The 20585-nt window shown below is 36.9% G+C and overlaps 1 protein-coding gene across 2 annotated transcripts in view; it reads right to left on the bottom strand.

Annotated features, from left to right (window-relative positions):
- Positions 1-20585, bottom strand: part of Fam149a (family with sequence similarity 149 member A) — a 54912-nt gene that overhangs the window by 1792 nt on the left and 32535 nt on the right. For both annotated transcript variants that reach the window (XM_048791845.1, XM_015486100.2), the window contains exons 4-13: positions 19111-19253; positions 17361-17486; positions 16215-16385; positions 14936-15126; positions 13959-14113; positions 11804-11907; positions 11102-11311; positions 8175-8295; positions 6747-6875; positions 6552-6630 (exon numbers count right to left, since the gene is read on the bottom strand). In XM_048791845.1, coding sequence (XP_048647802.1) covers positions 6552-6630; positions 6747-6875; positions 8175-8295; positions 11102-11311; positions 11804-11907; positions 13959-14113; positions 14936-15126; positions 16215-16385; positions 17361-17486; positions 19111-19253 — 1429 coding nt within the window. The remainder of the gene's footprint in view (positions 1-6551; positions 6631-6746; positions 6876-8174; positions 8296-11101; positions 11312-11803; positions 11908-13958; positions 14114-14935; positions 15127-16214; positions 16386-17360; positions 17487-19110; positions 19254-20585) is intronic.

Below are 20585 nucleotides of genomic sequence, written 5' to 3' on the forward strand. Positions count from 1 at the left end.
TGTGGTAGTGGTGAGGAGAAGGAGGAGGAGGGAGGTGGTGAGGGGGGGGAGGCGGGGAGTTGTTGAAGATCAAACTCAGGGCCTTAAACATGGTAGGCAAGTGCTCTGCCACTGAGCCACACCCCCACACCCCCAGATCCATCCTTGATATTTTGAATCTTGGCCCTTATATCATAACCTAGCACAGGGTGAGACTTCCCTGGTATATTGTTACTGAATAATAAACAAATCAGTGCTTACTTTCCCCCTACTATCTACAACTATGTTAAAAGTCATACGTTATAATGCAGCACAGTGGCCATTTACAGGAATCTTATTGTTACTAAAAATGATGGCTAACACTGCTAAGGAACATAAAAAGCAACAAAAGCCACAGCAGCCTAGGGCTATTAGTATAAGAGAAAAACTTCAAAGGACTAAAGAATCCCTGACATCACTATGCTATAAAACTGTAGAAAGGCTGATTTTTTTTTTTTTAATATTTGGGGTTGTTTTAGTTGTAGGTGGACACAATATCTTTATTATTTCATTTTTATATGGTGCGGAGGTTGGAACCCAGTGCCTCACCCATGCTACTACGTAAGCTCTCTACCACTAAGCCACAACCCCAGCCCTCCCTCCCCCCCCGAAAGGCTGATATTAATGGTGATAAATCTGTTATATTATGCCTAAAATTTACCTATTTTACTTTTAGAATGATATTTAAAATTTCCCTTAACACAAATACATTATCCTTGACATTTAAGACTATTTATGATACAAATAGCTTATAATTCTGAGCAAGTAGTATATGCCTGGCATCTAGCTATGTCCTTTTCATAGATTTTCCAACAACTATTTTATCTATATAATCTGTTATAAAATAAGAAACTGAGGTTCAGAGAGGTTTGGACTTTCTTAGGACTGCACATCTTGTCAGTGTAGAGCCAGGGTGGGAACCCAGCAGATTCCAGAACAGCACACCTCACATGATCAGTGCTGCCTCCATGGGAAAAAGGAAATGTTGGTATTAGTTTGAAAATCAAATTATGCCCGGCCTACATTCAAACTATAATTTTATTAATCAAAAACATACTAGGATGAAAATATATCTGGAAAGTTTTAGGATAGAAAATAATTAGCAAATCTGTGTTCATTTTCTCAAGCACTATTATCATTAGATTTTCAAAGATAATATAGGATAATGGTTTCATTTAGAAGAAAAGCATGAAAACTTGATTGCAGAAAGGATTTTCCTTTTTTTTTTAATGAAAATGAGACCCCAGTTCATTAAGAGCACTGATCCATTTTCTCCTTTTCACCCTGCAGCTGCTGTGGCCCCTTCTGATATGTACAGGTTTTCTCTTGATAGAATTTCTGAAGGTAGAGCCACAGATCATGGACACTTACTATTTTCTTCTACATGGTCAAAATAGGCCTATCAGGTAGATAACCTTCAATTTCATTTTATGAAACTTAAAGTTTTGCAAATTCATCATTATCTTTATATGTAAAAACTACTGACCTGTCGAGGTCAAGCCCAGCAGCCTAGATCCACCCACATTGGCCTATGTGGGTCCCAGGTAGAGCAGGCACAGTCCACCCATCCCCCGGCGGGGCAGACACCCTCCAGAGCCTAGCCTCTAGTGCAGGACTCACCAATCAAAAGACATAGACTAGCAGATTGGATTAAAAAAAAAAAAAAAGACCCAACAATATGCTGTCTCCAAGAGACTCATCTCATAGAAAAATACAACCACAGACTGAAGGTGAAGGGTTGGGAAAAATCATACCACTCACATGAACCATGGAAGCAAGCAGGGGTTTCCATCCTCACTTTGGACCAATAGACTACCTAGGAAGGTCAAGCCAAGCGACCCAGATCCATCCACTCCAACTTGGGCAGGACCCAGATCCAGGATGCCAGGACACTATAATAACAGAACCCATGAACAGCGAAGTTGATAAAATGTTAGAGAAGGAGTTCATTTAACAAGCTCTGAAAGAAAATGGATGCCAACCAAGAATCTTATATCCAGAAAAACTAAGCTTTAGATCTGATGATGAAATAAAAACCTTTCATGATAAACAAAAGTTTAAAAAATTACAACTAGAAAGCCTGCACTACAGAACATCCTCAGCAAAATATTCCAAGAGGAGGAAATAAAAAACAATGATGAAAATCAACAGAGGGAGTGATTACACTATAGAAAAATCAGAAAAAAACTAATAAGAGGTGAAACTAAGACATATTAAATACTAAAAATAAACGAAAATGGCTAAGAATGCAAATCACATCTCAATAATAACCCTGAATGTTAATGGCTTAAACTCACTAATCAAAAGACATAGACTAGCAGATTGGATCAAAAAAAAAAAAAGAAAGAAAGAAAGACTCAACAATATGCTGTCTCCAAGAGACTCATCTCATAGAAAAAGACATCCACAGACTGAAAGTAAAGGGTTGGGAAAAATCATACCACTCACATGAACCACGGAAGCAAGCAGGGGTTTCCATCCTCATATCAAATAAAGCAGACTTCAAACTAAATTCAATCAAAAAGGATGAAGAAGGACACTACATACTGCTCAAGGGAACCATACACCAACAAGACTTAACAATTTTAAATATATGTGCCCCAAACAATGAAGCATCTACGTTCATCAAACAAACTCTTCCCAAGTTCAAGAGTCAAATAGACCACAACATAATAATTCTGGGTGACTTTAATACACCTCTTTCATCACTAGATAGATCTTCCAAACAAAAGCTGAACAAAGAAACTATAAAACCCAATAATACAATCAATAATTTAGACTTAACTGACATATATAGAATAATTCATCCTTCAACGAGAGACTACACTTTTTTCTCAGCAGCACATGGATCCTTCTCTAAAATAGACCATATACTATGCCACAAAGCAACTCTTAGCAAATATAAAAAAGTAGAGATACTACCCTGCATTCTATCAGATCATAATGGAATGAAATCAGAAATCAATGATAAAATAAAAAATGAAATCCACTCCAATACCTGGAGACTAAACTATATGCTACTGAATGAACAATGGATTACAGAAGACATCAAGGAGGAGATTAAAAAATTTTTAGAGGTGAATGAGAACATAGATAAAACATATCAAAATCTCTGGGACACTATGAAAGCAGTTCTAAGAGGAAAGTTCTTTGCATGGAGTTCATTCTTTAAAAGAAGAAAAAGTCAACAAATAAATGACTTAACATTACATCTCAAAGCCCTAGAAAAAGAGGAACAAATCAACACCCAAAAGCAGCAGAAGACAGGAAATAATTAAAATCAGAGCTGAAATCAATGAAATTTAAACAAAAGAAACAACTGAAAAAATTGACAGAACAAAAAGTTGGTTCTTTGAAAAAATAAATAAAATTGACAGACCCTTAGCCATGCTAATGAAGAGGATCAGAGAGAAAACTCAAATCACTAGTATAGGTGATGAAAAAGGAAATATCACAACAGACACTACAGAAATACAGAAGATAATTAGAATTATTTTGAAAACTTGTACTCCAGTAAAATAGAAAATATTGAAGGCCTTGACAATTTTCTAGAGTCATATAATTTGCCCAAATTGAATCAAGATGATATATACAATTTAAACAGATCAATTTCAAGTGATGAAATAGCAGACACCATCAAAAGTCTACCAACCATGAAAAGTCCAGGACTGGATGGATAAACAGCCATGTTCTACAAGACCTTTAAAGAAGAATTTATACCAATACTCTTCAATTTATTTCAGGAATAGAAAAAGAGGCAGCATTTCCAAACTCATCCTGTGAGGCTAATATTACTCTGATTCCAAAACCAGGCAAAGACACAACAAAAAAAAGAAAACTTCAGACCAATATCTCTGATGAACACAGATGCAAAAATTCTCAATAAGATTCTGGAAAATCGAATACAAAAACATATCAAAAAGATCGTGCACCATGATCAAGTAGGATTCATCCCAGGGATGCAAAGTTGGTTCAACATACGGAAATCAATAAATGTAATTCATCACATCAACAGACTTAAAGATAAGAATTATATGATCATCTAAATAGACACAGAGAAAACATTTGACAAAATACAGCATCCCTTTATGTTCAAAACATTAGAAAAATTAGGGATACCAGGAACATATTTCAACATCATAAAGGCCATCTATGCTAAGTCCCAGGCCAACATCATTATAAATGGAGAAAAATTGAAGGCATTCCCTCTAAAAAACTGGAACAAGACAGGGATACCCTCTTTCAGGACTTTTATTTAACATACTTCTTGTAACACTGACTAGAGCAATTAGAGAGATGAAAGAAATTAAAGGGATACACATTGGAAAAAAAGAACTCAAATTGGCACTATTTGCTGATGATATGATTCTATATCTAGAAGACCCTAAAAGTTCCACCAGAAAACTTCTAGAACTATTAAATGAATTCAGCAAAGTAGCAGGATAAAAAATCAACACTCATAAATCAAAGGCATTTCTGTATATCAGTGACAAATCCTCTGAAAGGGAAATGAGGAAAACTACCCCATTTACAATAGCCTCAAAAAAAAAAAAAAAACACAACTTGGGAATCAACTTCATGAAAGAGTGAAAGATCTATACAATGAAAATTACAGAACCCTAAAGAAAGAAGTCAAAGAAGACTTTAGAAGATGGAAAGATCTACCTTGTTCTTGGATATATTATCAAAAGGACTATACTTCCAAAAGCACTATACAGATTTAATGCAATTCTGATCAAAATCCCAATGACATTCCTTATAGAAATAAAAAGCAATCATGAAATTCATCTGGAAAAATAAGAGACCCAGAACAGATAAAGCAATCCTTAGAAGGAAGAGTGAAGAAGGTGGCATCCCTATACCAGACCTTAAACTATACTACAGAGCAATAGTAACATAAACAGCATGGTATTGGCACCAAAACAGATTGGTAGACCAATGGTACAGAACAGAGGACACAGAGACTAACCCACAAAATTACAATTATCTTGTATTAGACAAAGGTACCAAAAACATGCACTGGAGAAAAGATAGCCTCTTCAACAAATGGTGCTGGGAAAACAGGGAATCCATATGCAACAAAATGAAATTAAACCCCTATCTCTCACTATGCACAAAACTCAACTGAAAATGGATCAAGGACTTAGGAATAAAACCAGAGACCCTGCATCTAATAGAAGAAAAAGTAGGCCCTAATCTCCATCATGTGGGGTTAGGCCCCAACTTCCTTAATAAGACTCCTATGGCACAAGAATTAAAATCAAGTATCAATAAATGGGATATACTCAAACAAAAAAGTTTCTTCTCAGCAAAAGAAACAATCTGTGAGGTGAACAGAGAACCTACATCTTGGGAGCAAATCTTTACCCCTTACACATCAGATAGAGCACTAATCTCTAGAATATAAAGAACTCAAAAAGTTAACCACCAAAAAAACAAATAACCTAATCAATAAATGGGCCAAGGACATGAACAGACACTTCTCAGAAGATGATATACAATTAATCAACAAATATATGAAAAAATGCCCATTAGCACTAGCAATTAGAGAAATCCAAATCAAAACCACTCTAAGATTTCATCTCACTCCAGTCAGAATGTCAGCTATTTAATATGAAGACAAACAACAATAAGTGTTGGTGAGAATGTTGGGGAAAAGGTACACTCATACACTGCTGGTGGGGCTTCAAATTGGTACAGTCAATATGGAAAGCAGTATGGAGATTTCTTGAAAAATTGGGAATGGAACCACCATTTGACCTAGCTATCCCTCTCCTTGGTCTATACCCAAAGGACTTCAGAACAGCATACTACAGGGACACAGCCACATCAATGTTTATAGCAGCACAATTCACAATAGCTAAACTGTGGAACCAACCTAGATGCCCTTCAATAGATGAATGGATAAAAAAAAATGTGGCATATATACACAATGGAATATTACTCAGCAATAAAAGAGAATAAAATCATGGAGTTTGCAGGTAAATGGATGGAGAAAAGATAATGCTAAATGAAATTAGCCAATACCAAAAAACCAAATGCCGAATGTTTTCTCTGATATAAGGAGGCAGATTCATAGTGGGATAGGGAGAGGGAGCATGGGAGGAATAGACAAACTCTAGATAGGGCAGAGGGGTTGGAGGGGAAGGGAGGGGACATGGGGTTAGAAATAATGGTGCATTATGTAAAAATGTGGATGTGTAACCGATGTGATTCTGCAATCTGTATTTGGGGTAAAAATGGGAGTTCATAACCCACTTGAATCTAATGTATGAAATATGATATGTCAAGAGTTTTGTAATGTTTTGAACAACCAATAAAAAAAAAGAAATAATGGTGGAATGTGATGGACATTATTATCCAAAGTACATGTATGAAGACATGAATTGATGTGAATATACTTTGTATACAACCAGTGATATGAAAAATTGTGCTCTATATGTGTAATAAGAATTGCAATGCATTCTGCTGTCATATATAAATAAAAAAAATAGTTTTAGGTTTAAAAAAAAAAGAAACAAGAAAATACTGACCTATCAAAATACTTTGACCTGTCCATGTGTGACCAGCAAATTCCATCGTTGTAAGTGAACCTTTTCGAGGTGTATCCGACTGTTAAGAGGAAAATAAAATGAGGGATGAGCTTTATTTAAAAAACAAAATATCTTTTTTGTTGTGTTTTGTTTTGTTTTAATCAAAGTTATGGTTAACAGCAATAGCAGACCTACCCGGAATGTATGGGTTGTGTTGGGCCTTGAAAGTTGTTCCAGGGTAATGGTTTTTTCTCGGAGAGGGGATCTTTCTATGCCATCAGGCATTGCACTTGACACGTGGTTTGGGGGATACCTTCCCCTGTACTGAATGAAGAATAATACACTCTTGTTTAAAAGAAATACATTCCTTAGAAAGACAAAACAACATCTATGGATGCTTCAGTCATTCACTTATTTATTCACTGAGTTACTTACTTTAAAATACTTATTTAAATTTGCCAAATACAAGGACTTCTAAATATCTATATGTTTTAATTACATTATTATATTATTAAGTCCCCCCAAAAGGTAATGCCATAATAGGTAAATAGGTATTAAAAACCTTAATCACACAAAATTCTTAACATTTATTTATATTAGAAATGTAATTCTGGGCTTGGGAAGCATTTGCCTTGTTTTATTATTTCATCCTAAGGTTACACATTCAAGCTTTGCCACTCTAGCCTTCTGGGAACAGGTTCTATTGCTGTGATTAAGGTGGCAGAAAAGAATGTGAGAGAAAACCCTAACTTAGTGTTTTGTTTTGTTTTGTTTCTCTCTTTCTGTCCTATGCTCCTCTAACAGGTCGTCCTTTCATGTTTCATACAAAAGACACAAATTACTTGTTTCCGAGTGAGGCGTGTGGATCATTGTAAATGTAAATCTGTGAGAAACCTGGTTACCCATACTACCAAGAGCATGGGTGAACTAAGCTTGAGTGAGAAAGACACTGCCTCTGTACTGCAATAAGTATGGCAAAAATCAGCTGCAAAAATGAGAGCTGATAAAAATGATAAGGGTAGCTGAGGTTGTGGCTCAGTGGAGAGCGCTTGCCTCGCACATGTGAGGCACTGGGTTTAATCCTCAGCACCACATAAAATAAATAAATAAAAAATAAAGGTTTAAAAAAATGACAGGGATAATAATTTACTGAGCTCCTAGTTTGCGTCAGTCATTATATCATACATGTAAAATGTATGCGTTCATCTAATCCTTCTAACAATTCCTCGAGACAGGAATTGTTAATACCCTTTTATAGATGAAAAAACTAAGGTTCAGGGAGATGAAAGCAAACTTGTACCAAATCGGTGGGTCTGCATGGCAGGATGGAGACATGGCTCCGCCTGTCTCTTGACCTAACCTCTATGCTCTTTTCTTCACTGTCTATTTCCTTGACACCTGAACTTTCTGTTTTAGCTCAAGACAAATTTTTATATCATCCCCCTCTAAAGTCTCATGAGCCATTTATATTCTAGAAGTGGATTATGAAGACATTTTGGATGCAGCCAAGTAGAGCATTCTCTTATGTTCTGACTTCTCTTAGAAGTGCTAGGATTGTTCTGGTTTACTTGTTTTCCCACAGATTAACTAAAACGGTTGCACTTTTAATGAAATCTGTCTTACGGAAATGGAGCGGGATCCAGAAACAGCTGTGATCTGCTCCCCAGCCTCTGAGCCTATTGGGGGCAACCTGCTCCAGGAGGTTTGAACCGGTGGGGAAGACACGTGGTCTAGGCCAGTTTGCCTGTAAACACAACAACATGCAACTGAGTACGCAAGTGCGGAGGAGTCAGCCCCTAGCAGGCAACTCCAATCTGAGCTGCCAATCACGATCTGCCTTCCAAAAGCAATATTCAAGGAAAACAAGCCATGCTTCAGGGAGATGGGAGATGAGACAGGGACCAGCAGCTCCAGTCACATTGCCCCTATTTAGCAGTGGCTGTTAATCTGGATTTCCCAAGTGCTCAGCCACACTGGGAACTGTACAGAACACAGAAGAAACTGAAGATCTAGCTCCTTCCTATGACCAGCTATTGAAAATACAAGTAATTAGAGATCATTGAAATAGTATGTATATATACATACACATATATATATATTTTAAGAAAAGTCATAATCCATAAGAGGCACAATTAATTATCAATGCACAGGGCTTAGATGAGGAAGACTACAGAATTTTATGTGAAGTCATAAAAAGGTGATATGAAGTTAGAGGCAAAAAGACATTCTCTGGTAGGAAAACTAAATATCACGAAGATTTTAGTTTTTCCAACATTCTTTATAGATTTAACACTATGATGCCCAATGTGTATGTTCTGTTTTAAATTTGACACTTTGATTGTAAAGATTATTTGTTTGAAATTTATACCAAATCAGTGGGTCAAATCACATTGCCCCTATTTAGCAGTGGCTGTCAATCAGCCACTGACTAAATTCTAATAAAAGAAGAGTAATGACAGGAGACAGTCCCTATCAGATAATAACATTCAAAATTTAAATTGGTTTTTGCACAGGAATAGATAAGACATTCTAGAAACAGATTCAAAATCATTTATTCGTTAATAACAAAGTCATGAAAGTTATAGTAGGAGACTTTTTAACCTATAAAGCTATAAAGTTTTTAAAAAGTATATGCAGGACCTCAACTTTAGAGACCGCGGGGAAGGAGACCTATATTGCCAGTGGGACTATAAATTTGTACAACCATTGCAGGAAGAACTTTGGCAAAATATTTCAAGAACCTAAAAAATATCCATAACCTTTGACCTGTTCATTTTCCTTCTAGGATTGTATCATTAGGAAACAATTTAAGGATATCCTTTTGGAGACTGATATCAAATGATGTCCACTGCACATCATCAAAATGAAAATATAGAAAAGAGTGAAATTTCATAGATAGGGAAATACTTAATAAATTATGATATACCCACATGATGAGTAGTCATTAAAATCATGCTTTTAAAAAGTATTTGAGAACTGAAATATAAATAATATAATGTTAAGTGAAAAAAAGTATAGAAAAAAGTGCTACATTATACGACAGTAAGATAGTGTTAGGAAAAAGACAATGGGAAAGAAGGAAAAAATATAATCCTAGACAAAGTTGATAGAAATTTTACCAACCATTGTCATTACTATATTTCTGTGTGAGAAACATACAAGTAATCTTTGGTTTCTATTCATATTTTTATATTGTCAACATGTTCCAGGGTATTTGGTACTTTGATAATTAGAGAAAAAATGTTATTTCATAAAATTGAAAGTTAACGGCAGGGGTTGTAGCTCAGGGGTAGAGTGCCCAAGTGGCACAAATTCGCCCTCAGTTTGAATCTCAGGACCACCACACATACACACACACACAACAACAAAAAAAAATGCAGAGGACACCATAAACATATCAAAACAAGCATAGCTGGTGTGTTTGTGAGGCAAAGGAAGATAAGTTTGCCCAGAATTAAAGAGGAGAAGAGAACTAATAGGAAATAGTTATGCATAGTCAAACAGGGTGAGAGGGATCCCCTCAAAGAAGGCAAAAAATTTTACTCTTCTGCATAAAGCAAGCATTGCTATACATACAGATAGACAGTATATCTGTGATATTTGAATTCCCAAGATTGGGGCACAATTAGGGAAAATAGTCTAAAAAGGGTCCCTGACATGGTTAATAGCGGGGGAAAAAACTTTAAAAATTCTCGTCTCTGGAAAGAGGGACCAAAACATGGAAGGAACGTACAATTGGAGGTATCTAGATTTGTTTCAGTAGGAAATAGGAATGGTTTCTGATGAAAGTTTGATAGTGGAGCCCTGGAAGACTGGAAGAGAGGAGAGAGCGGTCCGTGCTATTGACACGGGCATAAGCTTGTGGGGGGTGGCCACGCTGAGATTGAAGGAGGGAGAGATGACTTGAAAGCACAAACAGAACAGATCCAAATACCACCAGGAATATCCATCCTATGCCGAATATATATCAGTTGTAAAAGAAAGGTGGTCTATCAAAACGTTGCAAATGGTGCTCTAAATGCATCTTTTGAGAGTCCAGTGACTAATAGTTGGAAGCTGCTCAACCCATCAGCTCCTGAAGGGGATTTCAGTTCAACTCCTCTAAAGCTCAGTCCCTTGCAGTAGAAAGTCTATAGCCTAGGGCCCAGGGGGTGGACTACAAAGCCAAGAGCATTGTGGCTGTCCCCAGCTCTGCCTTCCTGCTGTGATGATAATCCTAGGCAAGTTATTCAACTTCTTTCAGCCTGTTTCTTCATCTTATATTTGAGATAATATGAATACCACTGGAAAGGTTTGCAGTGAGGAATAACTAAGATAATAACGGAAATACAAGAAATTCCATTAATAAAATAAATAAATGTATGTAGACAGTTACATAGAACTACTGGAACAAAGTTAGTGTTGAATACTCAAATGAACTTGTAAGAAAAGAAAAGCATCTAAATAAAATCTGATGGAGGATACTTTGTTCAGAATAATCCATCAATCCTAATTGACAATGTCTCTGCCCTATGACCTTTTGTTTACCATGATAAAGAAACAAGACTTACAGTTTTGTTCCCCTAAGAATTTCATCACTGTACACATTGGGGGTTTTTATTCTCTGTGAATCTGAAGTAAGAGAAGGCAGCCTCCGGTGCGCTGGTATTTTCCTGGCAGAAGTCTGTAATCTGTGAGTATCTGAGATTCTAGCCAGGCGGAGCCGTGTAGAGGACGGAGCACTGGCGCCCACACTAGATGATTTGTCCTCTTGTTCATTCCTAGAGGAGGAAAATCCAGTTAGTTGCTCAGATGTGAGTGCTACGAGAAGATTGAACACAACTCTTGGTACCTTCCTCTGTGTCACTCACAATAGTGCCTGGTACCCAGAACATACTCCTGGAGGTACTTGTTAAATGAATGGACAGACTATTGTTTCCATTTCTATACTAATAAATTCATAGGTGAACAAAAATGTCACTTTTTCATTGTTTGTAATCAAATGGTAGCAAAGCCCACAAGCTTAGGAATTCATAACTGCATTGAGCTTCTCTCATCTCTTCCTAATGCAACAGGAATTACGTTGTGGTTGATGTCAGAAGAACCTGCTTTTACTCTGGCTGTACTTCCTCTGGGGTATGCTCAGGCACATCTGGAGCATGGAATTAAATGGGATTTTCACTGTCCCATGTTCCTGCAGTGTATAAACATAAACACTTCCTGTTCCAGCATTTCCAGCATAGGGAAGTGGTTGGGTTCTTCCTCATACGTACTGTGTTCTATCCACAAAATACATAGGTCTCTGCTGGAGTGGTTTTGCTTGAATTGTCATCACACCATTCAAATCACTGTAGAAATTGTTGGAGAAGCGATGAATCTGAGAAAAGTTCAAAAAAAAAAAAAAAGTAAAACAATATTCCAATTATTGATGCCTGTCAAATCTTCAGAAAACAAATGGTACAAACTGGCTAAATTTGAAAAAAAATTAATCAAGGCACCATATTTTATACTGCATACTAAACAAAGTGGGAAATACTGTATTGAACTTATCAGAGCAGTTTAAAGAGACCCAAAACTACAAGAACCAGGCAGAAACTCCAAAAGTCTCTCTCGAACAGTAAAAAGCAAAGAAGCTTATTGTAAAGCCCTTACTCTAGAAAGCAAAATAAGGCTGCTAGGCTTAGATACTGTTTAACTCACTGCTCCCCAAACCACAAGCCCTGTTCAGGGATGAGTTTTGCCAGTCTTACACAGGCATTCTGCTTATTTGCACCTATGTTAAGTGTGCCTCTTTTTCTATTTTTTCAGTTTAACAAATCTTACTATCATTTAGGACTTAGTGTATATCTTATTCTAATTTGTGAAAGGTATATTTTTCCTCTGAACCCTACAGGACTTAGGAGCTAAAGCAATCTATTATAAAATATAATACATTATAGGTAATTAGCATCTGATTATAATAAAAGCTAAAAGTTATGGAGTGCCTATTCCAGGCTACACACTATAATAAGTGTCATATCTCCTTTAATTCTCACAGCTCATGCATAGGTAACATATTAAATTCTCATGCATAGGTAACATATTAAAGTTGAGGTTTTGAGAGAAAATGACTGATTTGAGATCATAATGCTAATGAATGGTATCACCAGGTTTCAAAGTTGGATTCTAATAAGCAAAGCTCGAACTCTCACTCGCACTACTATCAATAATATTGGCTCTGTGCACGCGCGTGCACACGTGTGGTGTGTGTGTGTGTGTGTGCACACGCATTCGGTATGGCTTGACTCCTTCCAACTGGCCTGTAAATGGCACATAGCTCAAGACCAGGAATCTTGTGTGATTCCTTTTCTCTGGTCTCCCACATAAGAAGGTCTGTGTGGAACATGAAATCCAAACTCCCTAGCATATCCAAGATCTCCCATGAACAGGTTCATCCTTTCCAGCCTCACCCCTACTAGATCTATGAATGAGGATGAAATTCAAGAACAGTGTATCAGGTGGTTATATATGGTTATAAATCTTCATTCAAAGTTCTCACATCTTTCTAGAATTTGATCCTCACAACCGTATCTTAGTCAACGCATTATTCTCCTTGTTACACAGATAAGTAGATTAAAGCTCAGGAAGTTAACATGTCCAAAATAACACTCAGCCCAGACCTCCTGATTCCAAAGCCCCATTTTTTTTTCCCCACCATGCCCTGCTGTTCCCAGTCTTCTGTCCTCTAAATCCTCAGTCCAATCACTGGCCTCAACCATCTATCTTTCATGCCTCCATGCCTTTGCCTGGCCTGAAGTGGCCCACCCAAAATTCTTAGCCACAAAAGTTCTACTCATTTGTTCATGTTTCTGTTCTGATTTCACCTCTGGTGTCCAACATCAACCCCATCCTCTAATCAGGATGAATCAATCTCTCCTGGATTCTCCTACCATGCCTATTTTTGCTCATTCCTCACAGAAGGTAATGCATCTCACCTTATGTTATAATTTTTGTTTCACTAGGTCAGGGACCCAGTTTTATTCATCTACATATCTCCTCAAAACAACTAACATGGTGCAATTAATACAAGCACTAACTCTTTAAGGAACCCAAGTCATTCTCATTAATGAACACTCATTAATTCTTTTGTTACTTTGGTGGAAGGGAAGGAGGCCATTTGTAACTTTCAAAATGTCTACAAACTTAGGGGAAAGTATTTTTCCCCCCTCTCACAAAATTTCAAAAATAATTTCACATCTCAAACTAGTATCTCATAAGGCATGTGTGATGCTATTAAATATAACACCATGAAGTGATCACATTACATTTTAATCTTATTGACAAACACTATTAAATATTTTGATAACTGAATTCAATAGAATGGTGTTCTTGAAAAACTAAGGTAAAAACTGAAGAAACAAAAGGGAAACAGGATGTAAATGCATCTACCTGGGGTAGATTAAGATGAGAAGCCATGGGCAAGCTGCGAGCTTCAGAACTCCTGGATGGGGGGACACTAGCCACATCAGTGCTCAGCCGGGAAAGGAGTACCTGTGGAGGTCTATTTTCTGCGACTTTCAACTTTTCTTTCTGTTTTTTCCCTTCTGTGTCAACAGAAAAATCAATATTATGAGAAACATCAGATTACCTAATACAAATAAATTCACTCTGCAAAGAAAAAATCTATTCTTGAGTCACCAAAAATCTAAGTTATAGCCATCAATTAAAGAGCAATACACTAGAGAGCAGAGACCCCATGAACCAACTGGTTACCATACCGTCATTCCAGTGGTTAGTAGCAAAACAGAGATTATATAATGGAGCAAAAAAAGATTCTCAGAGTTTTATAAAAGCCTGACTAATCCTTTTGGCTGGAAAAAGAACAGCATTAGAATTATCATGTTTATTGCCCTATTGTATCAAATACCTAAAACTAGTCATTAAGGTCCACCATCAATAATTACTATGATTTGTTTCTGCTCCATTTTAGGTGCTTTAGAGAACATTTTATATGTTTAAGTGAAGATAACCGAAGTGATTATCAAGTTAGCTATGTTCATATTTTACTCTATAAATAATGTCATCAATAATTAAAAACAAATGTCCCCTTATTAGAGAGTAGTTAGGTGAAGTTTTGTTTTGTTTTGTTTAACCACAATAAAAGATAATGTGACTTCCAGTTTCTTTCTGTGCATTTCTGAGTTTTGTTTTTGTTTTTGTTTTTTCAGAGTGCAAAGGTATTATTTTTGTAACTCAAAAAACAACCATGTCCTTTTGGAAATGATTAAAGATCACCTGTGAGTAAAGGTAGAAAGCCACTTGTCTTCCCACCCCAGTCCTGTTCTAGGTGAGGCCAAGGGGGGGCGGCGGGGAGCACAAAGCCCATTTTTTATCTTTTCAGGTGGCCAAATTCTGCAAATAAGTACCTTTAAGTGTAGTTTCCCAGTTTTTCCTAATCAGTTCTTCTAATATTTCTACCACATTTTTCCAGACATGATCAAACACTTCTGCTGCCACAGCATCTTTGATACAGTCATGAGGAGAAATAGGAGGAAGTCCATGTTTATGCCAATTCCTGCCACGGTGAGCTGGTTTCTGTCCAAGACGTTCATCGCCACTAAGAATGAAAACTCAGTGTAATCACTAGAGGTATCCATGTTTAAGTTAAAGTAACTCACTCTCTCTCTCCCAATCTCTCTATCTATCCATTCTAAAGTTATTCTATCATCTGACATGCATGCATATGCATATTTATACATATATAAATAAATGTAAAATTCTTTTTAAATAGCACACTTTTTGAAAAATATGCACAATTTTTATCATTCATACCACAATAAAGCTAGAGGATAAAAACCAAAAGAAACAATAAAAAACAACTCTCAGTTACATGGATCTGTTCTGTTGTTTTATCATGGTCTCGGATTTATTTATTTCTACTCTGATTTCGGTTATTTCCTTCCTCTACTCTGTTCTTCTTTCTCTGGTTCCTTCTGGTATAAAGTTCATTTGCCGACTTGAGATCTCTCTTCTTCTTTTTTTTTTTTTTTAAATGTCAGCATCGATTGCTATACACTTTCCTCAGAACTGTTTTTGTTATCACATAAGGTTTGGTAAGGTATATATCTATTTTCATTTGTCTCAAGATAATTTTCTTTTTTCCCTTTTGATTTCTTCTTTGACCCCTCAGCTATTCAAAAGTTTAATTTCTACATATTGGTGAATTTTCCAGTTTTCCTCCTGTTACTGATGCTTGATATTTCATCCTTTTTAAATTTTTTAAGACTTATTTTAGCAACTAGTTGTTTTTTAATGTAACAATTTTCAAATTGCTATCCTACAACACTTGTAGCTTTAAGAACAAAATATGCATTTAGTACGGAGACTAGAACTTTCCCTTTGCCCTTGGTAAGGAACCTACAGTCCCTGGGCATGAGGCCTGGTGGCCTTGCCTGTTTTCACTAGCATGCTGGACAGAGCTCTTGTTTCCTCTCTGTGCCATCCTGTCAAGAAGGCAGGGAAACACCACTCTAGCACATATACTTGCTGTTAGGAATCTGAACTCTTTGGGGAGTACAGTATTCTCAAAAGAATAGAAATCTTTTAGATAAAATAAAAAATACACAAAACACAAAATGAGCATGTAATAAAATAAATGTCAAACTATTATACTATGAAGTGGATGTCAAACAAAATTCTACTTACTCCTCTTTTTTGTCAAAAGCAAAATATTCTTCCACCTTTCCATCCATATCGTAAACCTCTTCTTCCAGGGATGAACATGCTGTGAGGTGGGCAGTCCCTGTGCCTACAGGGCCTGGCAGGGCAGAGGCTGAGAGTGTGGCTGGGATTATTTGAGAACCAGAGATGCACAACCTATGGGAAAAGATCATCCTATATGGGATTCTGTAGACCAACAAGAACGTAACACGTGCACCAACATGGCGGATCTTTAAAATCGCCATGAAGTACAGAACCTCAAATTTAAAAATCATTAACTATTACATTTGCAAAAACTGATCCTTAAAAGCATTTTAACACCAGCATCATTAAAAAAAAAACAACTTAAAGGCTTCTTGAAAGGCTAAATTATTTTATATGTCTATATCCTCTTTGCTAGTACTGAAAGGATGCCACCACAGCTCAATGCCAAATAGGTGTAAATGGAATAAAGATATTTATTGAAATCTGTAAACCAGGAGTGGTAGTTCGTACCTGTAATCCTAGCTATTGAGGAGGCTGAGGCTGGAGGATAGCAAGCTTGATGCTAGCTGCAGCAAATTACAATTACCTTGTCTCAAAATAAAAATGAAAAGGGTGGGGGTTTAACTCACTATTAGAGCAATATCCTAGAATGCATGAGGCCCTGGGTTCAATCCCCAGCAAAAAACAATTAAAAAAACCCAAAAAACAAATAAAACAAAACAAAACAAACAAACAAACAAACAAAAAAACCCCAAACCCAAACACCACAAAAACAAACCAAACTAACTTTTTTGTAAGCTCAAAAATAGGAGAAAGCTTTACTTCTGCTATTTTCTTGAGGCTATTTCTTCCATCACAATGAAGCAGTTTTTGATTTTGCATTTAGCTTGGCTTTCACAGTGCCTTTGGAATAAAAGTTTAAGTTAACTTCTATGTGCATGTGTTTGTATTTCATACATATTTTACATGTATGCATATATTCAAGCATAATTAATTTAGGATCAGAAGCATCTTGTGAAAATATTCTTTGCACTCGCCCTGCATTGAAATCTAAATTTGAATATCTGGTGGAGCCAAAGCCCATGGATGAGTTAAACATAAAAAAGGATAACTAAAATACTTTGGACGTAACATATATCAACATACTGTTGGATGTTGCTGCTGCATTCTGGGGCATCAGGTAAGGGTTTGTGGCCAGCAGAACTAGGCACATTGCCCTGGAAGTGTTGGAACCCTTCATCAGTTGGCAGGATAAGCTGTCTTCCTAATACTCTGCAATGGAAAGACACTAAAGAGTTAGTAATATCCTTGAGTAGACTAGGAAAAAATGCTTTGTGATTGTAAAGGAAGGATGCAATAATGTTTTTGAAGGCATGGATATGACATGATGTAGTGTGTATTGGCACATGAGAAGCATCATGGTGCCTGAGCTTTGGGAAGGCGAGACAGTCTGTTCTGGCCAGAGACTAAGATTCCGAGGCACAGTGCGCTGGCTCTCTAGGCCACCAATGTCATTTGCTTGTTTATTTACTTTGCAGGACTGATGAGCGGCTTGGAGATAAAGCATATCAGACTTGGTGCCTAGGGCAAGGAAGAGTACAGTGAAACCCCCTGCATGTGTTAACTAACACTTATCTAATGAATAAAAACATATAAATATCTGCACTAAGCTTATACACCTAGCAGTCTTTTCTTTTTCCATCTTCCCTCCTTCGTTTTTATCTTAACAATGTAGAAGAGCAGTAAGAGAATCAAGTTGGAGCTCCTGAATTTTTTGGAAGGCAAGCCACTCCCAGAAAAGCACACATGTATAATTAACATCTAATGGACACATTATATACTTTAAGGTAGGGATTCAGGAAGGATTGAAAAGAAAGAAAAAATACATTGCTTAGGGGTTTTTTTCTAAAGTTTCCTAGTCAAGCTAACTAGAAAATTCATGAGCACTTATTTGAATTTCTAATTCATTCTTCCCAATATAATGTGGAGGAACTTGGGATAACAGATGTACTTTCCTCTAAGTAGATTGGCTGAATTACAGGAAGCAAAGCTTCCCATCAGACCCAATCTACAATCTCTACCTTTGGTATTAAAAAAAATAATAAATGACCCTCTTTATATCAGGAACAATGATGACATAGAAAGGTTCATCTATCCAGTCATTCTGTAAATACTCTGCCCACACGAGCCCCTCTGGTTATTCTCAGTGCTGACGACCACCTGCTGCTCATAAAGAGTAAATGTGAAGGTCAAAGATCACATCTAATATTCTTGCACATGTTGCATATATAGTACCTTTCTCTGAATGAGCTTCATTTACTTCTCACAAATTAAGAAGCACCTGAATACTGTCAGGTCTCAGTATCTCCTCAGGCACCATGGCAAAAGATGCACCTATCAGTAAAAGACTGTGCTTTGGATAAGTATTTTGATTGAGCAAGTGCTTTCAAGGTGACCAGCACCCCAGCAGAGTAGGTTCCTGCTAGGAGAGGTGAGCCACTGGGAAGATAAACAGTCTGAAATAATCGGTAAGAAATAAAGACAAAGCCAGAGATTAGCACCTGACAGGTCTTCCAGTCCTGATAGGAACTTGACTGAAAAAGGCTCCAATTCTTTATTTAAGGGGAGTAGTACATCAAAAGCAGGGATAGGTTTCAGTGTGAGAGGGGTTGATATTAAAGCTGTGAGCTAAGAGAGGGAAACAGCATGATCTGGGCTTTCTCAAACTGGGGAATTTCACCCAGGAGTTCCCAGAAAAGCAGCTGCCTTACGTTGGCTCAAACAAACCCATAATTTATATATGGCTTCCAACAAAATGTATTGATTGTATAGACCCAGATCAGAAGTGGTTAGTTCGAAACATATTCCAGAGAATTTCTATGGAGGATATGCCTACCTCAGATGGAGGGATCTTCTTGCCCATTCACCACATTCAGCCACTAGATTCTGGGTCTGAGGGCTTACTTTCCCCTCAAATAGCATTTCATCGACCTCCCAAAACAACTGCTGCACTTTCTGTGCATTGGCTTTGTCAAACTCCTGAAACAGAAATGCGCATTGAGCTAGAACCCTAAGAGCCATAGAAACATAGCTTTCACAATCAATGATATTTAAAGCATTTTCAAATCTATGATATAGCAGGAAGTATAATAAGGTAAAAAGAATGTGGTCTTTGTAGTCCGTGCTCCAACTCTGACTTTTCTAATGAATTAATTGCATCTCGTTTCGAGCCTCAGATTCCTTAACTATGAAAGAGATCACTTCTTTCATGACTTATGAGCCTTATTTGAAATTTTACATAGACACAGAGGCGCAGGTACACATATGAACAAAGACATCAGATGGATGCACAGACCCCCACATACCCTGATATCTGCATGCACATGTGCACACACATACACAAACACACACACGTCACAGACCTAGATCCCTCACATAGTTGAGCCTGTTGTGCTTAAGCACAGCTGCAAAGTATAGGCTATTTTTTTCTTCTAATTATACCTGGGAAAAAGAAATTACTTTTGAAGAAAGGGTCGTTAACCTTCTTTTCATCAATGAAGTAGAAAAAAAATCCTAGTTGTCCTAAGAGGTATGGTTATTAGGGTGAGATCAGCATATTAATTTTTCCTGATGGCTTGAACAGTTTCAGCTGTAGTGAACTGTACTTGAGAAAGCCTCTCAGCAACCCTAGATGGTCTCTGTTGGAAGCTAACAGTCCTATCAGCCAAGAAGTGGAACATTATATTACTAACATAAACATTACTGTGATTGGGAGAAACAACCCTGGCACAGGCTTGTGTATATAGATGGATATAATTGGAATGCTTTTATAAATGGTAAAAATATTTTTTTGAACCTAAAAAAGCAATTCTTCACATAACTTATAATCACAGAGACCTAGCCATGTTTTCTTCTAGGAGTATGTGAATCTGAAATCTAATCTGCAATTGAAAGCAATAAAATGCACATTCAGCTAGACACACTTGACCCAAAATAGCCATCTTGATTTATGTGTTAAATCTGATTCTCTCAAATTGAAAACAAACTATATTCCCAGATCATAGGGGAACCAAATTATTGCTTTTAAAGTGAAAATAAGAGAAAAACTAACAATAATTTGTTTCCTAGGAGGGGACTGGGTGGCTGGGGCATGGGAGAAGGCTCACTTTTGTTTCTCTCTTTTTTGCATTTTGTTGCTTTTGCAAATATTTTCTATAAAAAAAAAACTAAAGTTTTTTAAAAGGAAATGAAAAGTAGTTGTAAGATGTAGAGGTTTTGTTTGTTTGATTGTTTGTTGTTTGGTACCAGAGATTGAACGCAGGGGTGCTTAACCAATGAGCCACATCCCCAGCCTATCTATATATATATATA

This window comes from Marmota marmota, unplaced genomic scaffold (genome assembly GCF_001458135.2).
Source record: "Marmota marmota marmota unplaced genomic scaffold, marMar, whole genome shotgun sequence".
NCBI classification, from domain to species: domain Eukaryota; kingdom Metazoa; phylum Chordata; class Mammalia; order Rodentia; family Sciuridae; genus Marmota; species Marmota marmota.